Source organism: Delphinus delphis, chromosome 5 (genome assembly GCF_949987515.2).
Source record: "Delphinus delphis chromosome 5, mDelDel1.2, whole genome shotgun sequence".
NCBI classification, from domain to species: Eukaryota; Metazoa; Chordata; class Mammalia; order Artiodactyla; family Delphinidae; genus Delphinus; species Delphinus delphis.
Window position 1 is genome coordinate 92,144,219 of NC_082687.1, and position 23,935 is coordinate 92,168,153.

General features: G+C 34.2%; 1 protein-coding gene across 2 annotated transcripts in view; it reads right to left on the reverse strand.

The window, feature by feature from the left end:
- Positions 1-23,935, reverse strand: part of SLIT2 (slit guidance ligand 2) — a 380,715-nt gene that overhangs the window by 101,837 nt on the left and 254,943 nt on the right. For both annotated transcript variants that reach the window (XM_060012751.2, XM_060012750.2), the window contains exons 7-9: positions 23,148-23,219; positions 20,464-20,627; positions 18,327-18,465 (exon numbers count right to left, since the gene is read on the reverse strand). In XM_060012751.2, the coding sequence (XP_059868734.1) occupies positions 18,327-18,465; positions 20,464-20,627; positions 23,148-23,219 (375 nt within the window). The remainder of the gene's footprint in view (positions 1-18,326; positions 18,466-20,463; positions 20,628-23,147; positions 23,220-23,935) is intronic.

Below are 23,935 nucleotides of genomic sequence, written 5' to 3' on the forward strand. Positions count from 1 at the left end.
GCTTTATAAGTGATATTTTCTTTTTTTTCTCAAAAAAGACTACTAAAATTAATTGTGCTCTGCCCTAAATGTGGTACAAGATTGGGAATAAAAACAAAGCAACTCTAAAAACAATAAAAATAATCTGATTTTTTAGGCATTACAAGTTCATTAATATTTAAGTCTGGAGTTTGTATAAAAGAAAGAACACCTGTAAGAAGCTAAGTTGGGAGTATGTTTTGCTAACTTCAATATCAGGAAGAAATATGTTGTAACACTGAAAAGATGTAGAACATGTTTTACAGATAACTATAACTCTTCCACAAAAGACATTATGGTTGAATACTAAATTTTATAAACCATTTCCTCTACAGAAAGCATATTATAGCTTGAAAGAATTGTTATATGCAGAAAATTAATTTTGAAGCTCCTTCTGAGGCAAAAATCCTACATTCTAAATTTATAAGTGCTACAGATATTTTCAGTAAAACTGTCTGGACTCTGTCAAACCATTATGTGAATATTTCATGTGAAAACCACTGCAGCAAAGTGCATTTAAACACAACTGCCGTGGTTTTATGATGCACTAAAATCTGAGAGGTGAAAATAACCCTCTAACATTATCTATTCCATGGTTCTGCTATCAAAGGAAGACAAGATTTTACCCATCTAGTTATGAAAGACACAAAACAGTATATTTCACAGGGTGTTTTGGTAAATATTTTAGTCCATCAAAAAATGTTGTCTCTCAGCCTCATTTCTACCCATATAAATATGCTAATACACATTTCCCATCCCTTCTCCTCGCTTCTGCTCTGTATCCCAGAGAGCTGACTCCTGTGAACCATTTAGTCCAGGCTCAGTTGCTAACTGGCTTTTGTGAGACTTCATCAGTGAGAGGCACTGGTGGGAGACCCAAGGGGGGACGAAGGGAGAAGCCAGGGTATTCTCTCCTTTTCTGCCTCAGGATATGTCCTCAGCAGTGGTCTCATCTCTTCCTTAATTTTAGCTCCTGCTAAGGGCCAGATCCTAACTTTGTATATCATCAACTTCTTAGTTCTCTGTAGCCCTGGGGGTGGAAGCAGCTTTCTAATCTGTTTCACTTTCTAGAGCTGTTTAACTCATTTGTCATATTAAATCCCTCTGTTGAAATACCTGGCATGAGCTCCATTTTCTTGCCCAAATTAAAAATATATATATAAAAAATACACATATATGTATATACATTTATATTGGTATATTTATGTATAAATATTATATATAGAGAGAGGCCATATATAGGCTATATATGTGTCATATACAGTGATTCATTTTTATTGAATGTTGGCAATACTTTGACATTATATGTATTACAAGCATTTAATGGACATCAGATCAACATAAATAAAATATCACTAGGAGGTAAAGTCAAATTGCTTAAATTACGGTCTTTTCTGATTCAAAGGCCTTATATTACAATATCATGTTTTCTTCAACAGTCTCAGTGTTCACCCTCTGACCTCCTTGTCTCTAAAGGTAATGGGTTTCCCCAGTCTTCACTGCTCTTGAACTCACTGTAGCATATGATATTGTGAACAATCCTTCCTCCCTTGGATGTGACTCTATATGTTCCTGATTCTCGCTCTGCTTTTCTCTTTCTATTTATGGCTTCATTTTCTAGTCCTCCAAATTGAGTTATTCCCCAAGTTTCTGTACCTTGTTCTCTCACAAAAAGGTAAAATCTTTTCTGTAACTTGCAATATTAGTCCAGAAAGCAGAAGTTATTTTGTTCACATTAAAGAAAAACTTAAACTTAAGCTATTTACGAAATATGTTAAGGAAGCAAATTAAAATCACTCATATTACAGTACTCAGATCCGTGAATCTTACTTTAGTTTTTCTGCACGCATATTTACTTTATATAATTAAAATCTTACTGTACAGAGAATTTTGACTTGACTCCTTTACACTCAACATCATATCATCCATGTTTTCCTATATCATTAAAATTTTTGGAAGACATTATTTTTAATGTTTTCATGACAACTCAATTGTCAAAATGTGCCGTATTTCCTTAATCATTCCTTATTGTTAGCCGTTGAAGTTAATAATTTCACATCAATATTAATAATATTGTTTAGTTATTTTAAGATGACTAGAGCACAGCCTCCTTTTGAAGTTTTCCTTTACTTTCTTAGGTATGGTTAATTGTATATTTCTCTCTGCTCAAGGGCATTTTCTTCTAAACTCCTCTGCTCTTATCTGACTTCATTCTATTTATTTTTCACATATCCTTCCTCCACCGGATTGTTGGCCCCTAAGGGGCAGATTTACCCTAGAAGACAAGAAATAAATCTCATGAAGCAAATATGAATTTCCTTCATATGGATTATTTATCTAGGTCTTAAGAAAGGGTTACTTTTTTCAAAAGCTCTAAGTATAGCAAAGGATATTTTAATCATTTCACTGTTACATTATTGATTAGAACATTATGAATTAATGGTTTAGAGACACACTTTTTTTGCTGTGATCCATTCTTGTAGTTGGATTTTAAGAAGTTTAAAATGTAATCGACGAAAATATAGTAAAAACAAGCTATAGATGGAATACTCTTGATTAAAGGACTTTCTTCAAATCCAGGCCAATGAAACATCATTTCATTTTGTTAAAGACTTTCTCAAAATAATATAATGCGATATGAGAAAAAATAAAAATTCTTAGTGTCTAGCAGGTTTCTTTCAACAGTCATGCAAAACTAGATCATATAATTACTTTTGTAAATATAATTTCAGTTTCTTGAAAATAAGGAATCAGCAATTATTCATTCATTCATTCAATCTGCAAATATTTAATGCCGGCCCTGTGCAACATATTGTATTACATAATTGGAATTCAATGGTGATCAAAAGCAGATACGTTTATACCCTCATGGACGTTTTATTGATAAAGTGTCCAGTTTTACAGTTACATTTCCAACTAATTTGTTCAATATAAGTTTTTTTAAAAATGAGATATTCAGTACTGAGACTTCTGAAATGTCAATAACATTAACTTACAAATGTGGTCAAACTAATTCCATCGCTTAATATAATTAAAAAACTTCTTTAGAAATTTTAAAATTCATTTATTATTTTAAAGTCTCAGAACCTAGAATACTTATAATGATCACTAATTGTTCTAATGGCTTTTAAATATATATATATATATATATATATATATATATTTTTTTTTTTTTATGGTACGCGGGCCTCCCACTGTTGTGGCCTCTCCCATTGCGGAGCACAGGCTCCGGATGCGCAGGCTCAGCGGCCATGGCTCACGGGTCTAGCCGCTCCGCGGCATGTGGGATCTTCCCGGACCAGGGCACGAACCTGTGTCCCCTAGCATTGGCAGGCGGACTCTCAACCACTGCGCCACCACGGAAGCCCTTAAATATATTTTATTGTAACTTAGTTTGTGCTGAATCTGCAGTTAATTTCATTGATAACTATTCCTGCTAAAGCAAACAAAACAAAAAGATATAAGTGGGCCATCTATTTTTTTAGAAAATGCATGTTCAAAAAGTTACAAAACAAAGAGAATTCATGATGAAAACATATTTAATTTTATATGCAAAAATAACAAACATAATATAGCAATACTACAGGTATTATTCCTTATTGCAATATCCCATGACTTAATCTACATATGGCAAACCATATCATTTACAACATATGCAACAGAAAGCTGAACAATGACATGTACAATGGATTTGCTTGCTTTTCTTTATTTATCTATTTACTTCCAACCTTGTTCCAAAAAAAGAATATTTCAAACGAAGCTTATATGGTTATTTACATTGACTCAGCAGCTAATTGGTTTTTATGGCACTGTCTAGCAGTCCATTAAGGCACAACATAATTGCCTCCTTCATTCACAGAGACAGATTCTCATGCAGGGAAATATTCTACCACTGATAGATGTCAAACCATAAGTTTTAAAACGTTTAAAAATGTCCATTTTCTTGTTTTCAGTGGACAAACAATAAACTAATGTGTAATTCCTGTAAACTTCTAGGTCTCTAGGATAAATAATTTCTGTGTTTCATTACAAGAACCTCATAATGTATTTGACAAACTACAAACAACACACATCTCAAATGTTGCCCTTCCTCCTAAAACAAGAGGGGGACTATTAAAACCAGATTATAAAAAATACGGAGGAAAAATATTAGAGTTTTCAGGTAAAGGTTAAAAAAAAAGGAAGGGTAAGCTGGGACAAAGAGAGTGGCATGGACATATATACACTACCAAATGTAAAACAGATAGCAAATGGGAAGCAGCCGCATAGCACAGGGAGATCAGCTCGGTGCTCTGTGACCACCTAGAGGGGTGGGATAGGGAGGGTGGGAGGGAGATGCAAGAGGGAGGGGATATGGGGATATATGTATACGTATAGCTGATTCACTTTGTTATACAGCAGAAACTAACACACCATTGTAAAGCAATTATACTCCAATAAAGATGTTAAAAAATTACATACCTAATAACACAGCTTCAAAACATAAGAAGCAAACATTGGAAAAAAGTATAAGAAACAGACATCCACAATCATAAAAAAAACAAAAACAAACAAACAAAAAATTCCAGGGTTACAAAAAGAGATAGTGTAATGGCTGAGATATATTTGCTTGCTGTAGATAAAATCCACCATAATTAAGAGCCTTCCAAATGCTAGCCCTTCATAAAAAAAATAAAAAATTAATATTTTAAATTTCAAAGTAAAAATAGATTTAGAAAACTGAGTAAGAGAGGGAGAAAATTTTATAAACCCCATATGATAAAGGAAGACTTTTTCATATAAAAGGAGCCAGAACCTTTTTCTCCACGGAATGTATGTGAACAATTCCAAAACATTTCATCGCTGTATGTACGTATATCTCAAAGCAATCTGCTGCTACACTTCATCAAAACAAGAAGGAAACTTTAGTTAGAAGTTCAATTTTAGTTAGAAGACAGTTTTCTAACTGTTCCAATCAAAAAATTCACAAGTATGTTTAACCAATAAAAAGAACTTTTTCCTCCCACTCCCATATATCTCTTTCTCTTGTTCTCTACTGCTTTTTTTTTTAAAAGAAATATATGTCTTCACACTTTTAGAGTTCCTAAAGAATGAATAGCTATCAATATACGTCACTTTTCTGGTGCCTATTTCAAAGATGGTAGAAAACGGGAAATTATCAGTAAATCTCTCTGCTGTAATACTGTGGACACTTAAAACCTGGAAATTATGTGCAGGTATAGCTGGGCTCTGTGGCATATAAATACTTTACCATGGTTATCAATTAGCAGATCTTACATCAGGAAAGTATACAACATACAGTGTAATTGGGTAGTTAAATATTCCAACTAGTTCTGAAGACATTTACACTATATTAAACAACATTAGTTTATTTTAAATGACACTTTCGACTCACTAAGCTTTCAATACTCAGGCATTCGTTTCAATATTTTTCAAATTAAATTATCTTGATAAACTATAAAAAATAACATCCACATGCCAAAGCTGAAATAGCTCTCCCAAGAGGTATTTATGTTTTGTATATGTATCGACATAAAGATAAAAAGTGGAGTTTAGTGATTAAAAGTATGAGCTTTATACAGACTTGGATTAAATTCAGAATCTGCCACTGATTAGCTCTGTGGACCTTGCAAAAGTTACTGTTTGTTTCTCTGTGTCTCAGTTTCTCTTTCTGAAAAATGAGAAAATAAAACCTACTATAAATGTTTTGGTAAAAATTATGAGATGTAAAGAAACATATATGGTACGTTTTTTCCTGCTCAAAAAATAGTGGAAAAAATTAAAATGAGGATATATATGTGTATACATGTAACATATAATATATGGCATTATATAATATAATGTCTATAGCATGTATTAGTCACACATATACACACAGATTATAGAAAGGAATAAATCTGACACATGACTTGATCTCTAATGTGAAATAAACATTTATGGTTCCAAAACACATTTTAAAACAAATTAGCAAAACAGTTTTGCAGATAACTCCCAACTGTCTATTAAACACACACACTCAAGCATCATTCACATACATGGAGGCTGAAAAAAAAATACAAATGGTTGCTATTTCCATGATCACATGACTAAAATAGAGCCCTTACTCTAATTTGAAAACTGAAAAACTCAAAAAAAGTTTTTACACCACCAGTAAAGTATGAGTTTGGATTGAGTGTTCCTGTAACATACAGCCCAGATGCTGATTATACATGGCAATAAAACTGACAGTTCTTTGCATTTTCCCCATCTGCTTTTAACGTAAATGGCAAAAACAGCTGCCAAAGAACAGAACAGATTTAATGGGGTGAAGGCTGGAGCTGCAGAATGACTTTAGTTTTTGAGTCATGGACTGCTGAGTGTAGCCAAATATTCTCATCATAGGTAACACCAGTCCTGCATTTGTAAAGGAGGAAGCAGCGATATTACTTTGACATCAGGGATCCTCTTGCCTATTACATAATAGTTCTAAAGTAAGTACTTTATATTTTTGGAATATTACTTCTAACTTGAGCAGTAAATGCATGCCATTGAAATCCTTCAGATGTCTCTACGTAAAATGACCCAAGATTATCTTAGACTAGAATATTATTGCTGTTATGTAATTGCGATTTCCAGGACTTTTTAAGTTTAACAAATATTTTTAACAGCTGAGTGAATATTGGCCTCTAGAGAGACATACTTTGCATATAGCTAGCATTTTTGCCTTAAGACTCTGTCCATCCTAATTGATTATCAGCAATCCCTATGTTGGGATGACTTGTTCCTGAAAATTGTCCACTTCCTTTATCTTATTTTATTTCTTGTGATGTCATTCTGGGGACATTTCCCTCAGTGCAAATTCAATTGATGTTTTCATAATAAAAATAATTCTTTTTCCATTTGGTCTTTAAGCATTTAAAGCAAAACAAAAATGTGTGTGTGTGTGAGTTCCTATTGACCTCATATTTCAGGCAATGAACTTCTGAATGAGTGTTAAAATTTTTATGTATATATTTATATGGACACACTCAAATGCAAAAGAAAAGTACATTCAATACACAGAATCACATAATTTAGATTTAGAGGGAAAAATGGGCTAAGACACATGGCTCGCCGATTTCAGGGGCACAGAGTACAGATTCATAATGTCAGTAACACTCAGTTTTCATAATTTTTCTTTTGCAATCCAAGAAAGACAAATGCAAGTTTTGCTGCTTTGTTTTTCATTATAACTAAAACCTCTTGGACGCTTAATATGAGTTAGGCACTGAGCTAAGTCCCCCATTTGGTAATAATTTTAGTTTTAAAAACATTATGCAAATTACCTTTATACATCATTTGTTTAACAGTATTACTCAGTGAATAGATAGCAACTAGCCTTCTCCCCGATGCCTGTACTGAGTTATTGTCCAAGTCATCCGTCATTTTCCCCCTAAAGTTCAGATAACACTGTGATCACTAGTAGAATTTGAACCAAACAAATTTTCAACTTACTCTTTCTGGCTGATTTTACAACCATAAATCAATAACTTAACTCTTTAAAAAAGTGACAATTTCATTCACCTGAGAATGAATACTACTTTGTGCCCCAGCTGTTTTCATTTCTATGTTAAAGTCTACATAGGTCTTATTTACATCTGATGGGTCTCCATTTCTTTCCTGTAGAAGTTTTTAGTGACTCAACCACAACAGCACTTGGGTCATTTCTTGGAATAACTTCTCACTAGTATCTGCTGCTAAGCCTGTCTTTATCATGCCTTATGTAACTGTTTGTATCACAAGTGGATTCTCTACTCCATGTTAGAGTGATTTTTCTAACTAACAAATCAAATCATACTACTACACTGCTCAAAATTTCCCCTTGTATCCTCTTAACATCAGGACAGTGATTCTTCAAGATTAGGCTTGTACTTTATGTTCTAACAACTAAAACTGTTTTAATTTCTCAAAGACACATGACTCTTTCACTTTTCTCGGGCTTTGCACATGCTCTTTCCACTGTCTAGAAAGCCCACAATTTCTCTGCCTTCAAAACACATCCTCATACCCCAAGATTCTTTTAGTCTCCCAGGGAAATCAAGATATTCCCTTCTCTGTGCATATGTATTTCTCCATGCATATGTATTTTATTACTTATCATATAGCTTTTAAAATTTCTGTGTGTGTAAAGCTTCAATTCTCTGCATTGTAAACATTTTGAAAGCTGGAACTGTGACCTCTCATCCATAATGCCTGATGCAGAGTAGGCACTCAAAAATATTTGTTGACTATGTAGTACATGAAAAAAATGTTACTTTTCCACATGCCATTGTCTGCTGCAATAATGTTCCTCAGACTCCTTGGGATTTTTAAGAGAAGCCAGTTGGAGCATCTGCTTTGCCTTACCACTCTAGTCATTTTAAGATTTCTTTTTCACCAATTTATTTATAATTTTACCATACTTATTTTCACATCTTAACTAATATTACAAAAGTTTGATTCATTCTTCTATACGTTTCTCTTATGAAAGGCACTGTGGTTTCCTTCTGAAATGATCAAACAACAACAACAAAAGCATATAAAGAGTGTGTGTGTGTATACGTATATATAACATACACATTATACATATAAATTTTTGTGAAATTAGGTACAAATAAGAAAAATAATCAATATATTGAAAAGGCAACCAAGAGAATGGGAGAAAATATTTGCAAATCATATATCTGATAGAGGGTTAATAACCTAAATATGTAGAGAATTCATACAACTCAATAGCAAAAAAGCAAATAATCAAAATAATAAATGAAGAAAGGAACTAAATAGATATTTTCCCAAAGAAAACATACAAATCAGGAGTAGGTACATGAAGAGGTGCTCGACATCACTAATCATCGGAGAAATGCAAATGAAGAACACAATGAGATATCACACCAATCAGGATGGTTATTATCAAAAACATAAGAGATAAATGCTGGCAAATATGTGGAGAAAAGGGACTCTTTATACACTGTTGGCAGGAATGTAAATTGGTACAACCATTATGGAAAACAGTATGTGGTTCCAATAAAACTGATATTGAACTACCATATGCTCTAGCAATCCCACTCCTGGGTTTATACCTGAAGGAATTGAAATCACTATCTTGAAGAGATATTTGAATCTCTGTGTTTACTGCAGCTTTATTCACAATAGTCAAGATATGGAAACAACCTAGATGTCCTACAACAGATGAATGGATAAAGAAATTGTGGTATATATACAATGGAATATTACACAGCCATAAAAGTAAGGAAATCCTGTCATTTGTGACAACATGGATGAACCTGGAAGGCATATGCTAAGTGAAATAAGCCAAACAGGTAAATACAAATAATGTATGCTATCATTTACATGCAGAATTGAAAAAAAAAATCTGATTTCATAAAAACAGAATAGAATAGTGGTCGCAGAGGTTGGTGGCTGGGAAGATGAAGGTCAAAAGGTATAAATTTTTAGTTATAAGAAGAATAAGTTCTGAGGGTCAAATGTATGGCACAGTGACTACAGTTAATAATATATTTCAAATATTATATACTTGAAAATTGTGGAGAGTAGAACTTAAGCATTCTTACCACACACAAAAAAAGAGTTAACTATTTGAGGTGATGAATGTGTTAATTATCTTGATCTTGGTAATCATTTCACAATGAGTAAGTATATCAAATCATCATGTTGTAGCCTTTAAATATATACAACTGTATTTGTCAATTATTCCTCAGTAAAATTGGAAAAAAGGAAGTAAATTGAGGGAAATAAGAGCAAATAATTTTCTTTTCATGAACCTACACTCTTAATAAAAATGAATTCTCTTTACAAAGATGATTATCCTACTATTTCATTCAATAGGAATTAAAGATTGTTCAAGATATGCATATAAAATTGAGAATTTTGTCAAAATAAAGATGAAAACGCTCCAATGATTATTAGTGAACTCAATAATGGTCTATGGAACTACAGGTTTAGTTTAGTTTTAAATGTATTTTACCTAATTTATCTTATACTATTTTGCTTTGGAACTATCAAAATTGCTGTAGGGATTACACTAAGCACGGCTACTAATGACTAAGAATTAAGTGAGATGTTTGTTGTGAGGAAACTCAGTGGTGATCTTAGTTTGTATACTGAACAATGAATTGGCTTTCTGCATTCTGTAAGAAGCTAAATTATTATGTCTTTTTCTAAGCTCCTAACTTATGATGAAATCATGATGTGAAAACTTCAGAGATATTTTATCGATATTGTCTAAATAGTAAAGTCAAGGTAATTTACATGTGCTATAAAAATTAGTCAAACTGTTATGTTATATTTATTTTTAAAATTTATTTTCAAAATGTGGGCATAATTAAAAGAAAATGAACCAATTACACAGCATGACAGCTGTACTATTAGCTGAGATATTCCTGAGTGCATGTTAAATAGTCAAAAAGTCATGCTTGATATCATGAGTACCTGTAACTTTCCTAATAAGCTAGTATAGGTTATTTAACAACAAGTTGATCAAATCTAATTTACATATCCCTACCAACAGAAACTTTGAAATATGCAGATTCAAAATTTGGCAAGTATTATTTAATAGAAATAAGGATGCCCCTTTTGGAAGGGGCAAATGCAGAAATAGCATGCAAAAGGGTTAAACACAGGAAGAGTGCCTAAACAGAAATGGAGGGCAAAGATGTATTTTTAAAATTATATTCAGTATCATAAATGCAGTTTGTAATCAGAGCATTCAAGAATCATTCTCACTTTCATTTCTTTATAATTACGCATGCAAATGATCCAGAGTGAACAAAAGGGAAAAAAATGTACTCCTAACTTCATATCCAACCTCTAATACTGTGAATCTCTTTGAAATAGGCTTCTTTACTACTAGCAGAGTAAAAGCAGTCCAATAAATTTATACAACAAAGTGAGTTCCCTTTCCATTTTACCTATTTGAATAGTACATCCAAAACAAATACTATAACTTCTGAAAATTTGCAATACATCTTAGAAAACAGAGACAGCCCTCATAAGACCCGGCCTAAGAACTTTGCTACCATACTTTCCTTTCCCGAAATTTGAACGCTTCCTTATCTTCTCTCAGACAAATAAAAGGAAGAATTGTATGGCTCCCAGCTTTGGAGCCCTGAAAAATGCAACCAAGATTAAAAGCAGTAAGACCTAAGAGTGAACAAGACATACTAAATTGTTCAACCTATGTTTTTACTAACAGTTCTCCGCGATTTATGGAATTTCTGTATAATGGTTTGGACAGGTGCTATGCCACAGAAAATCTATAACTGGATTGAAGAGAACTAAATGTCTACTTTACAGCAATCTATCACATCACATTCAAAGTATTACACCTCAAGACAAGATTTAAGAAATTAATTCTGAGGATTTGATATATAGAGAATCAATTTGCTATTAATGATTTTGTTGCCATGGGTCAGGCCTTGTATAGACTTGCCTAAGGCATTCCATGTGTATGAAAACAAGGTACCCAACCAACACTGTTCAAAGCAGCCAAGTGCTGGAAAGATTCCAGGGCAGCAACAACTTCTTTCTTCTAAACCTAATTTTACCTGATATTACACATTCTATTTCCCCCCATCTATCTTCATTAGTCCATACTCCTTTGTCACATTTTCTTTTACTAGGAAGAATGGAGGCTTGGAGGCTCTCCTGATTGTATGTCCCAGACCCCCCACCCCAGTACTGTTCTTCTCCCTGCCCACACTGTGCTAAGTTTTGGGACAAAAATGGTGAGGAAAAAAGACATGATCCTGCCCTCATTAAGCTTGCAGTCTAATAGGGTAGTTTGACATTAACCAGGATATCAAATTAAGCTGTGATAACTTCTATGTAGACAAAATCTAGGGAGATATGAAATTACTTAATAGACACTAGGAAAGAAGACAACAGTTGTAGATATAAAGTCATACGAAACAGTTCTTAGTTTTGTAAACATTCCTATACCTTCATGCCTTGTCTTTCTCTATGCTCCTTCTATGTTCCCTTCACATGTAAGTTTCTTAAAGTGTCCTGTTTTTCTGATATCTACCTCTCTTCATTTTTTTCAATCATCCCTTTTATAATATCCCAATAAGCTAAGCCACATCTATCTTTCTTTTGCAGCTGGATGGAGGATGGAAAACAGGCTTTGGAGTCAAATAAATCTAAGACTGAGGCCAGTTTAGTCACTTCATAATTGAAGAGTTGTTTTTTTACAAGATTTCTTAACTTTTTTGAGCCTGGTCTTTTTTTAAATAGCAAAATGAAGTTGTCAACTTTTGAGGGATTTGAGGTAAACGTCTATAGGCTTTGTTACAGAGAAGATGTGACCTTAGAGAAAGATGTCTAAGATGTCTGTAAAAAGATTGAATTAATTATTACATCTAAAGAAGGAGGGTACCTATTAGATACTGCCTTGGTCAACCTAGAGCAGAAAAAAGTTGCTCTCAGATGCATGTAGAGAGTAGAATCCAAGCCAGGACAGGAAGCAGGGAATTTAACAAAGGAATTTTTAGTTAGCCCATTTTAGCTCATTTCATTAAGCATTCTATTCATAACTTTTTTTCATTAAAATTTCTCTTATTGATTTTATGCTTAAAAAGCATCATTTCATTTTTCTATGGGAAGAGAATGGACTGCTCCTTCAGATTTTTTTTTAAATTGTGCTTAATATAACTCCACCCTTTCAGAGATAAATCTGCTTTAAATGTTTAATTTTTACATTATCCATTCATTCAATAAATATTTATCTTATATTTATCAAGGGCCTACTATGTGCCAGGAACTAGATTTGTTGCTGGGTGTTCAGTGGTGATTAGAACAGAAGCAGTTCCTGTCTTCATAGAGCTGCTTTAGTAGTGAAGACAAACACACAACACGAATATATTTTTTATATATATATATATATATATATATATATATATATACACATATACATATATGGATATATAGTTACAAAATGTAATAATTAAGTGCAGTCAAAATCAGATTCCTAGTCTGCAAATGGGAGGACAGATCCTGGACCATGGTAAAATCATCAGGATAATGAGGCCTCTTGGAGAGATAAAACCAACCTTTATCTAACACATGCCTCTGCATTAGTTTTCCTATTTTATTTAAATTGCACAAATACACCCATCAAAGGTCAATGAGAAGATCAAATGCTACAATATGTGCATAGTATCCAACACTGCAGGCATTAGATAAATGCTAGTCTCTTTTCTATTCCTTCTTCTCCAATTATTTCAATTCTGACTTTAAAGGAATAGTTCCCTTCTATATCTTAACAAATTTAAGCACATACCACAGTGTGAAGTTATAGTTGCAAGCACAAATCAGATAAAAGGAAAGGGTGAGGCAAGTTTTTCTACCCAGATTTACAGGCAGTTGATCACTGCTACATATCACACACACATACTTTCTTTTTGTCACAATATGAGATAGTTACAGGAATAAAGACACACTAGACAGTAGGAAGTCAACTCAACATTACTGAATGAAATGTCTGATAATTTTCAATAAAGAAATTCTATTAATAATTTACTAGTAAAATCCAATTTTAAAACATTATATGAAAAATATGAAGGGAGTTTATAATGTTCAGTTCATCATGTATTAAAAATATAGAATGTATAAAAATTTTTAAAGATGTTGCTAACTTTATTTCTACACTTTATGAATCTTACTGATTTTTTTTTTTTTTTGCGATATGCGGGCCTCTCACCGCTGTGGCCTCTCCTGTTGTAGAGCACAGGCTCCGGACGCGCAAGCCCAGAAGCCATGGCTCACGGGCCCAGCTGCTCCGCGGCATGTGGGATCCTCCCGGACCGGGGCACAAACCCATGTCCCCTGCATTGGCAGGCTGACTCTCAACCACTGCGCCACCAGGGAAGCCCCTTACTGATTCTTTAATAAAAAAGTAAAAGAGTAATAAAAGAAGTGAGTCACTAAGCTAGTAAGTTGTGCCACTATAATGAATGGTAATGGGTGTATTTTGTTGGAGTTGAAGATCAATATGATTTATTACCAGATGCTCTACTGATAAAGCTGATAATGTAATAATCAGAGAAGTAAAATTCACCTAGAGCTTCACATATGATTTCATCTCTACTTATGAATTTATTATAGCTTTGCCTGATGAACCACCACCTCAACACAGACAAACTCATTGGGACATATTAGTCAGTCTAACTTTTATGCTACTAAATTCCACCATCATACAGAATCTATAGAGCATACAAAATGTAAGAAAAGCTCTGTGACAAAAAATAAAACAGACTACATGAGATAAACCATTTGAAATGTTTCATATTCCTTTCAGTCTGTTATGTCTACAACTCACTCCTCTTTTGTCAACTAGCAACAGCATTTTTGTCTCCTTTTCTATCATCAGGATTTGATCAATCCCCTCCTGGGCCCAGAACAATCTTGCTTCCACATATATATTATCTAACTCTCACACTCTCATGTCTCTCTAAACCTATTCTTCCTCTCTGACTTTCTAATGACTGCAGGTTTCTGCACCTTAAAATAAACCCATCTGTCCTTTATCATTGCAATTGTCTTCTTTAAAAAATCCTTTCTCAGCTAAACTCTTCAAACTACTCCATGTCGGCTCTCTCCAATATTCATCACCTCTGACCTTTCTTAACACTCTGAAGAGCGGCTTACTTACCTATCACTCTATCTTGAATCCTTCAAGAACAATGTGCTGGTCAAATTGTAAGACCTGTTCTCAGATCTCCTCTTGGTTCATCGCCCAGAGTTATCTGACTCGGAGGATCATTTTTCCCAGAAGCTCCTTCCTCCCTTACCTATTGTGGCCTCTGCTGTTTTTGTTTAGTTCCCTCGGGTTTCTCTTCTGTTTTTCTCCTTTCCATTGGCCATCTGATGGCCTTAACCATCTACTTGTTTGTTTTTTTTTTTAATAATATTAATTACTCCAAAATCTTTGCCTCAAATCCTGTCTTGTTCCAAATTATCATAGTCTGTATTATTTTAGTGTCTCTAAATATCTTACTGGAATTTCAGTATCTCACAAATTTTGCTCACCATCATCTTCCTTCCTAGTTTTGGTCCTGTTCCTCAGCTTCTTATATGCAACGCCATAAACACCATCTCCCCAGCCCTCATACTTGAAATTTTGGCATCATTTTTGAGTCCTTTTTCTCATCTCATCAAAGGCAAAATCCTATTAATTCTGCTTCTGTATTAGCTATCATAGCTGCTTCCACATCACCATTCCTACTATTACTTACTAGCTCCTGCTCTCATGACATCTCCCCTCGACCAACATAATAGTATCCTAAGAAGCCTTAAGCCTGGTTTTCTCTCCTTTTGCCAAACCACTGGTGCACAGCTGTCAGATTAATTCTTCTTAGAGATTCAAACTCCTGTGTTCAAATGCATTCCAAAGAAAGATTTAGATCCTTATACTCTCAAAGTCCTCCATGAATTAGCTCCAACCTACCTTTCCAACTTTGTTTCCTTAACTCTCTCAGGTACCAAATACCAATCAAATTGAGTTCCTGTGTGGCAGTATCTTGGATTTCCATTCTTATCGCCTATGCTGATAAGGTTCATTACTTCTGAAAGCTCTTTTCTCATCTTTGCAGTTCCATTCACTAATTATCCTTCAAGGCCTACCGCACACGTTACCTCCTACATGAAGGCTTGAGATCGAGGTATCATTCAATGAGTACTATCATCTAAGCACATGAAGCTCTACATGTGTTAATTCTTTCACTACAAACTGACAACACTTAGTTCAGATGAGGAGATAATCCCATAGAGGATAAGTAACTTGCATACGGTCTCACAGCTAGTAAATGATAGGTAGACCTCGGGTTCTAACTAAAGCTTTCTGACTCTAGTTAGCCACTGTAACTTGTTCTCCACTTTACGCCCTCTGTAATAAATACCTTGAACTTACATTTAGGTCTTTAATCCATTTTGAGTTTATTTTTGTGTCTGGTGTTAAGGAGTGTTCTAATTTCATTCTTTACATGTAGCTGTCCAGTTCTCCCAGCACCACTTATTGAAGAGACTGTCTTTTCTCCATTGTATATTCTTGCTTTCTTTGTCACAGATTAGGAGACCATAGGTGCGTGGGTTTATCTCCGGGCTTTCTATCCTGTTCCATTGATTTATATTTCTGTTTTTGTGCCAGTACCATACTGTCTTGGTTACTGTAGCTTTGTAGTATAGTCTGAAGTCAGGGAGCCTGATTCCTCCAGCTCTGTTTTTCTTTCTCAAGACTGCTTTGGCTATTTGGGGTCCTTTGTGTTTCCATAAAAATTGTAAAATTTTTTGTTCTAAGTCTGTAAAAACTGCCATTGGTAATTTGATAGGCAAAGCAGAAATAGAGTCACCGATGCAGAGAACAAACTTACAGTTACCAAGGGGGGAAAGGGGGATGTGATGAATTGGGAGATTGGGATTGACATATATACACTACTATGTATAACTAATGAGAACCTACAGTTTAGCACAGGGAACCCTACTCAATGATCTGTGGTGACCTAAATGGGAAGGAAATCTAAAAAAGAGTGGATATATGGATATGTATTACTGATTCACTTTGCTGTACAGCAGAAACTAACACCACATTGTAAAGCAGCTATACTCCAATAAAAATTAATGAAAAAAATAAAAACCTTGAACTTTATTTTTTCCTCTCTTACAGCATGTATTACTTTGTACCTCATTTTATAGCTTTTAACTTGCATGTCACTTGATGGAGATCTGTGGAGAATTCATGCTGCCTTTATGTAATAATAAGTGTTTACTTAATAAATGCTTGTGCCTGGAGAGATGGATATACTATTTCTCTGTGGGAACAGTTACTATGTCTTTCTACTATCTACTCCATCATATATTACATCTTCTAAGATGAGAGGCCTTATGTAATCTGTGGCTTTAGAATTAGATGGAGATGTCGTTTTTGAAGCACTATTTTCCATGATGCCTCAACATGCACCTCTTACTCTAATTAGACTCAACTGTGCAATCCCTAAAACAAAATGCTCACTGCCACCTCTGCCCTTTGTCCCCAATGTTTCTCTGTCGCAGAATGTCTCTTGCCTCTTTCCAAGCCATATATTGTTCTTCTTTCAAGGTTCAGCTAAAAAATACAAATGTCTTTTATGGCCAAGGTAGTGTTTCATCAATTAAAAATTTGATGAGAATAATATTATTATGTGCATACATATATTCTTTGTCTGTGTCAAGTATTGCATCTCTCTAAGTACCCTTTTAAGCACATATTAAATACTTTAAAATAATGTTAGTGGGTCTTATGAATTAAGATTATTCTCATATAAGATAAATTAGGGCAGTTAACAGTTGAAAAAAATAATGAATAGTTCTTGAAAATAACTTAATTTTTTTGGTGCCTACTATGAAGGCCTATCTAAAGAAGTTGATCCTACTTTATTATTTCAACCAAATATGTCCCAAAATATTTATTTAATTCAAATTTAGAATTAACTTCTAAAACAGTATATGGTAGGCTGGGTGGTTAAGAGGTGCTTTCTTAGTTAATAGATATTAAGGTAAAGATTTTTCCTAATGCTTACTTCCCAAGATGGTAAAAGTAGTCCTCTTTACATCTTATGTGACCTTGTTTTAGCCACATGACTTATATTTGGCTAGGACACAGAAATGAATCCAGCAGCTGCATACAAAATAGGTATGAAATATTTTGTTGAGAGAATTTAATTTTTGATGGAGGTAGCCATTGGCTCAAATAAGCTAAAATGCTCACTAATTTAAAAATCTTATACATTTTGACTTGATAATATTATCTTTTTTATCCTTTGTGGTGGACTATACAACGGTTCAAACAAAACAGTGAAACTGCATTTTAAAACGTGTTGTCTTGAGAAGGCAGACATCATCTAGTTATCTTGTTTCTACGATTTATTACCCCAGCTTGGTTTTTCTTTTATTTTTCACCACTCCAAGCTATAAATGGGCAGAAGCAGATCTCCAGAACCAATTGGATAAATGAGGTACTCATACTCTTATTTTTCCTAAAGCGCCTAATAACACCTTCTGAAGAAAACGGAAAGTATTATTTTTCCTTGAAATGCATTCCTTTTAATTCTACCTGTGTTGAAAAAAAAAGAAAGAAAAATCCTAGCCACTTCAATAAGATATTTAATTAAACAGAGTCAAGGTCAATACAATTCTGAAAGAAACATTTGTCTAAGCTAATGGATCAGTTTGGCCTTTGATAAACCCAGAATCTCCTAAAGAAAGTCATGGTTTGGGTTATTGGGGAGGTGGGGGGATATGAGGGAATTCAGGGAACATACATTTCCGTGATAGTCTCTGGCAGATTTGTGGGGATCTCAGTGAGACCTTTCCCACGGCAGTCTACGATATTGTTGCTACAGGTACAAGCAGCTGGACAATGCAAAACACTGCAAGACGGCGCCATAAATGATTGGTGACCTGAAAAAGAAACAAACGGAAGTTATAGTTTTTCCTCCTCAATCTCATCATTGTGAAACACACAAACTTAGCTAAAATAACAAAGCACGTTATTAAACAGAAATGCATTTCTCTAAATACCTGATTATAAAATGATACTATATTTCTACAATATATTTTAGGAAGCATGCATGTATGTTTTGGGGTCAGTACCGATAAAGCAAATGAGATTTTTAAAACTAATTACAAAAATGATAATTTTTAAAATTTGAAAGATTTGTGAGAGAGGTTAAATTCTGATTTGAAACTAGAATTCTATTCAAATTTATTATGAGTTCCAAAAAAAGCAGCAACTTCAGACTAATCTATATTTCATTTCTAATAAGCTTAGATAGAGCATGGTCTTTATTGAACTTAAGTAGCTTAACTTACTTTAACTCAAAGAAGGAAAGGAAAACAGTAAAACTTCCCTCTTGGTAGACATAACTGTCTAAATAAGTAATCATGTGCCAATAAGTGCGGGGGAAATAGATGATGCTAAGTTTGATTTCTGGGTAGGTTCAAAATTACCGCTTTTTTTGAAGTTGTAATAATTTGTATCAGGTCATTCTGTTAGTTGTAATCTAGATGATTCCTTTTTTGACTTTGTATGGCTTAAGATTTTAGGCTAAGTAGTTACCCAGAGGTATATATTTTACTACTCAGTATTGAAATTTTACTGTTCAAATGGTGAACAACAGGCTGTCAGGCATTTTGTACCAAATAGGCATCTGCAAACGCTGGGTTTGTCCCTGCAGCAGGGTCAGACCTCTCTGCCCTGCAGAGAAAGGGCTCGAGTGGTGGTGATACCCGGGGAGGAAGCTACAGGCTAATTACTAACCAGGTCCCTCTCAACAAGTTCTCACACTTTACAAAAATAGTCTCAGTCTAAACAAGAAACGTGAACTTGCCTTCTTCCTCATCTAGAAAACAGGAAGGAAAAAAGTGAAAAGAGAAAAAAGTGGTTAGTAACGAATTGTTAGTCATTTCCTTACTTAATTTTTTATAAAGCAATCAGACCTACTGAGCACATTCCATGACATTATAAGAAAATTTTATTTGGGTTACAAAAAGCATGAGAAAATACATAAAAAGGTCTAAAGGATAGTAATAAAATAGAATCCTGAACTAGTATGTCTTCTCACTCTTCCTTTAGGAAACTGCTATTTATGATGCATTACAAATATTTAAAATGTTTGTTTTATTGTTATTTTGAACAGACACTTCTGAAGCAGAAATAATTTATATGGATTGGGAATCAGACTGCCTAGGTTGAGATCCTTGGACTTAACTCTACAACCTTCGACAAGGTTACTTACCATTTCCTTTTCTCAGCATTTTAAACTTTAATGTAATGTTACATTTCTCGACAGATGTTATGAGGGAGGTAAAAATGAGGTAAATATTTGTGAAATACTTAGACTGATGCTTAAGCACATAGAAAGAACTAACTGAATATCACCTATTGATACTTTACATAACCGGTGTCTTATTTTTGTTTTCAGATTTTTGTTACTAAAGTTAGTCATTTATCTCTTAGGTAGGACTGCATCACATGAAAAGTATTTTGTCACTTTGCAACTACAGTTCTGTTACTTTTTCAATTTCCCAGCCGGGATCCAAGATTAGTTCATCATTTTTGCAATTGTTAACATCAAAATAGAAATAAATTCTTACTTAAAGGTAAAATCATGAGTAGCAAACAGAACTGTAATTTAGGAATTTCTTATCTTTCCCTTGGACTGAAAACCGAAAAATCCTTCATCATAACTTAGGTGAAAGTAATCAGTAATTGCCAACCATGCACGAATGTCTTAGAGCCTATGACATCATCCCTAACACAGAGGATTTCCACAGAGTGATTAGTGCATAACTGCACATTAGTGAGGAACAGTGAAACCTCTGAAGCATGCACCTTACACAGTTCCTTACATCATAGCATACAGGAATATGAAAACAGAAAGGTTCTTTCTCCCTTACCACTGCAGACAAATTCTCGTTTTTGAACCTCAGCTACGTTATGGCCCCTTAGGTGGGATGGCCCCATACACTGAGTGTAGAGGCCCACCCGAGGCCTTTGGCGTAGCCAGTCCGAGAGCCAGGCCAGGTGGCAGTCACAATACAGGTTGTTCGAATGGAGTCGACTAAATGAGAGCCAAGAAGTTTAAAGCAAGAAAACAGAAAAGAGTCATTTCAAAACTTGGAAAATTCATTCATAATAACATGTAACTTCGTCTCTACCTATAAATAGGTTAAAGCTTAATAAATGCCAATCTAATTATTTTCCTAAAAATTAAACTGGTTTATAACCACAGACTCAAGTCCTTCTTCATCTACCTCTGAGCTAAGCAAGTATACAGAAGCTTGAACATGACCATGAAAATCTTTTGCCTGCGTCTATTCAAAGGGACAAAGAGACACAAAGAAGTCCAAGGCAAATTGCTCTGCAGTCCCAACATACTGGCAGCCAGTGGGGGTGGGGTGGAGGAATGGGGAGGTCTGGGCTCAGGCAGGGGTAGGAGGCATGTTAAGAAAAGTTGTGGCTCCCAGTTTGAAATACCAGTTAGTCTTGTCATTATTAGTCTCTGTGGCAACTGCTGGCAAAACTTTTTTAGCAGGTCACTTTCATTTTTTGCTGAACCCGACAGAATAATAATTCAATATAAACCACATCTTTTCACATCCCTATTCTGATTTCCTTCTTTTTGTTTAATCGCAGTAAAAGGGATTAGCTGCTTTTGGCTCTTGGGGACATAGCCTCAAAGAGCAGGAACTGAAATTAAAAGACATAAATGGCTGGGAGTGAAGTAATTATGCCAGCCCCCTCTACGCTGGCAGGGGTCCACACCAGATCATGGATCCCTTCCAAGTGGTAAATGGCACTTCTCCATTAATAAAATATCAGACAAATGTATCCACTAAATTAGGTAAATGACTTCAAACTGGCTTTTATGTTTTTTCAAACTAAAGAAAAGGACATCCAAAGCTATAAATCAAAGCATCATTCCCAGAATCATCTATGCCATGGTAATACCATCTTAGCCCTTTTTAGCTGATGTGCTCGATTATAACCCAATAACAGTAATGGATATTAAAACATGGAACCCAGTCCAGAAAGCTAATTGGACCATAAAAATGGAATTTTTAAGTAGCAATGATAATACAGAATAATGAAACAACCAAAGCAAGGGAATTTAAAGTCAGATGACTGTTTTACATTCTCCTTGAGCCTGGAGGTATGGAATAGACTGTCTTGCATCCAAACTAGACAGCATGCCACAGGACAGAAAGGCACATTTTGGGAACGCTGGGTGACCTCTGGTGAAGTTTGCTTGGAGGTCAAAGTGGCATCTTTTGGAAGCCACAAGGCACATTCCACATCATTGCTCTCTAAATATTTCCATTGAAACCAAGTACATTATGATGATTCAATTAGATGTGCACACTTTTGAAATGAGAAAAGAATATAAAAATTTAAAAACCTGATTAGTAAGACAAACTGTAGTGGATTTCCACAAGAAAATAAGACTCACTGTACTCACTATACTATTTAATTTGTTTTTAAAAACTTAGCTAAAACTAATGAGAAACCAACTTCATTAAATATAGTTTGAGTGAACTGGGCTCTTCATTTTGCCAGTTAGTCTCAATCTGATAGCCCCAAGAAAACAAAACTTAGTTATGCCTGCTTACTTTTAGAATGATTTTATTTTTGCTATATTATATTCCAAGGAAATTATATCCCATGAAGAGCTCAGTTTTAGTGAGGAAAAAATGACATTAGTATTGGTATTATCTAATTCATTAAAAAGTGGCAATTCAACTGATTTTTGATTGAAGAGAGAAAATAAATGTAACGTTTTCAGTTATAAATTATTGTAAAACAAAAATATTTTGAAAACCCTATCAAAATATATTTACTCTACTTAAAAACGCATATTTTTTCAAAAAGTCCAATGCTTGGTTTTGTTTCTCACCATTTCTCACATGTTGTATATAATATATATTTTTAGGTCAAGGTGATTCTGAAACCCAGTTCAAATGCTATTTATCACTGAAAATGCTTTAACTAAATACCCCACCCTGGGCTTTGAGGATTAATTTTTCTCTAAGAGAAAAAGATAGCTGTATCAAATACTTTTATTAGAGAATCATTTTTATCCATCTAAAATATTTTAATGTCCATCTGTACCTCCTGAAAAGGTATTTTAAAATATAAATGCTGACACAACCTTGATTACAGAAGCACTAAAGGGTGATGCTGTAATTTTACGTCACAAAGAATGCTGGAGAGCCAGTTTAGCTTTATTAGGATTGCTTGCCATACAGTAATAAAATCATAAAGATTTACCATTTATCATTTCTGACAGACAATCAAGGAGTCTTCCATTTCTTAATGAAATGTGATCTCCACAATAGCTCAAAGTAAATGTTTTTCTCCCTCCCCCAAACTTCCCATAACACACATCATTTAAAAGGAAGCTTTCAAGTTTTCAGAATAATAGTTCATTTATTCAAATATCATATCCAGAACTTTTTAAAAAGTGGTGTTTCCCTTGTCTACCCCATGATGATCTAGTGGTCATATTCTTTACTTACTAAAAACAGTACTTAAGGGGAATCATTGATTAAATTGACTTTATATATATATTGTGGCTACTTACAAAGTCCTAAGTTTAGGCATATGGTTGAAACTTGCCACAGAAAGTCTAGTAATGTTGTTATTGTTGAGAGTGCTGTAGAATAAAAAAAGGTTAGAAATTTTAGATATGAAAATTTATTGATCACTCCATATGTTAACACAGAAAAAACCTCTTGTGATTATGTTTATACAGAACGATTACCTGGTAAAGATGGCATCAAGAATGAACTGTATTATACACAAGACGATAAATAAATTTCATACTTTAACATATTACTGTGCATTCATCAAATATTTATTACTAATTTGTGACTTGAGTCATAGTATCTTTGACCATGTAGCTTTATGCACTGTGTACCTACATGTTGATTTATGATACTGGTTAAGAAATGAACGTGAGATAGTCACAGTTGGAAAAATTAAACAGTTATATTTCCTTTAAGGGTATTATGTATAATTAGTGTCCACGAGTAAATGAACCCATTTGAATTCTCCAATTGAAATCTCATAGCAATAGCACAGAATCAGTACTTTCAGGTCCTGGAACAGAGTCCTGTTAATTGTTCTGTACTGTGGACAGCAGCCGCTGTTGAAATTTGAGGAGGAAGAACAATACCTATATTTGGTACTTGCATTGGGTAGGAAAGAAGTGACATGCTGTAGCAATATAGTAAAAGCTTAATATATTCTAGCGGTTTTTAGTTGCAGCCACATATCCTGTTCTTTGTTTAGTGCTGTGTAGTGATCATGGTTTCTTGAAGCTAGGGTCAAGAAGATGGGTGGTCAAGGGAGATACGGTGAAAATAAGTA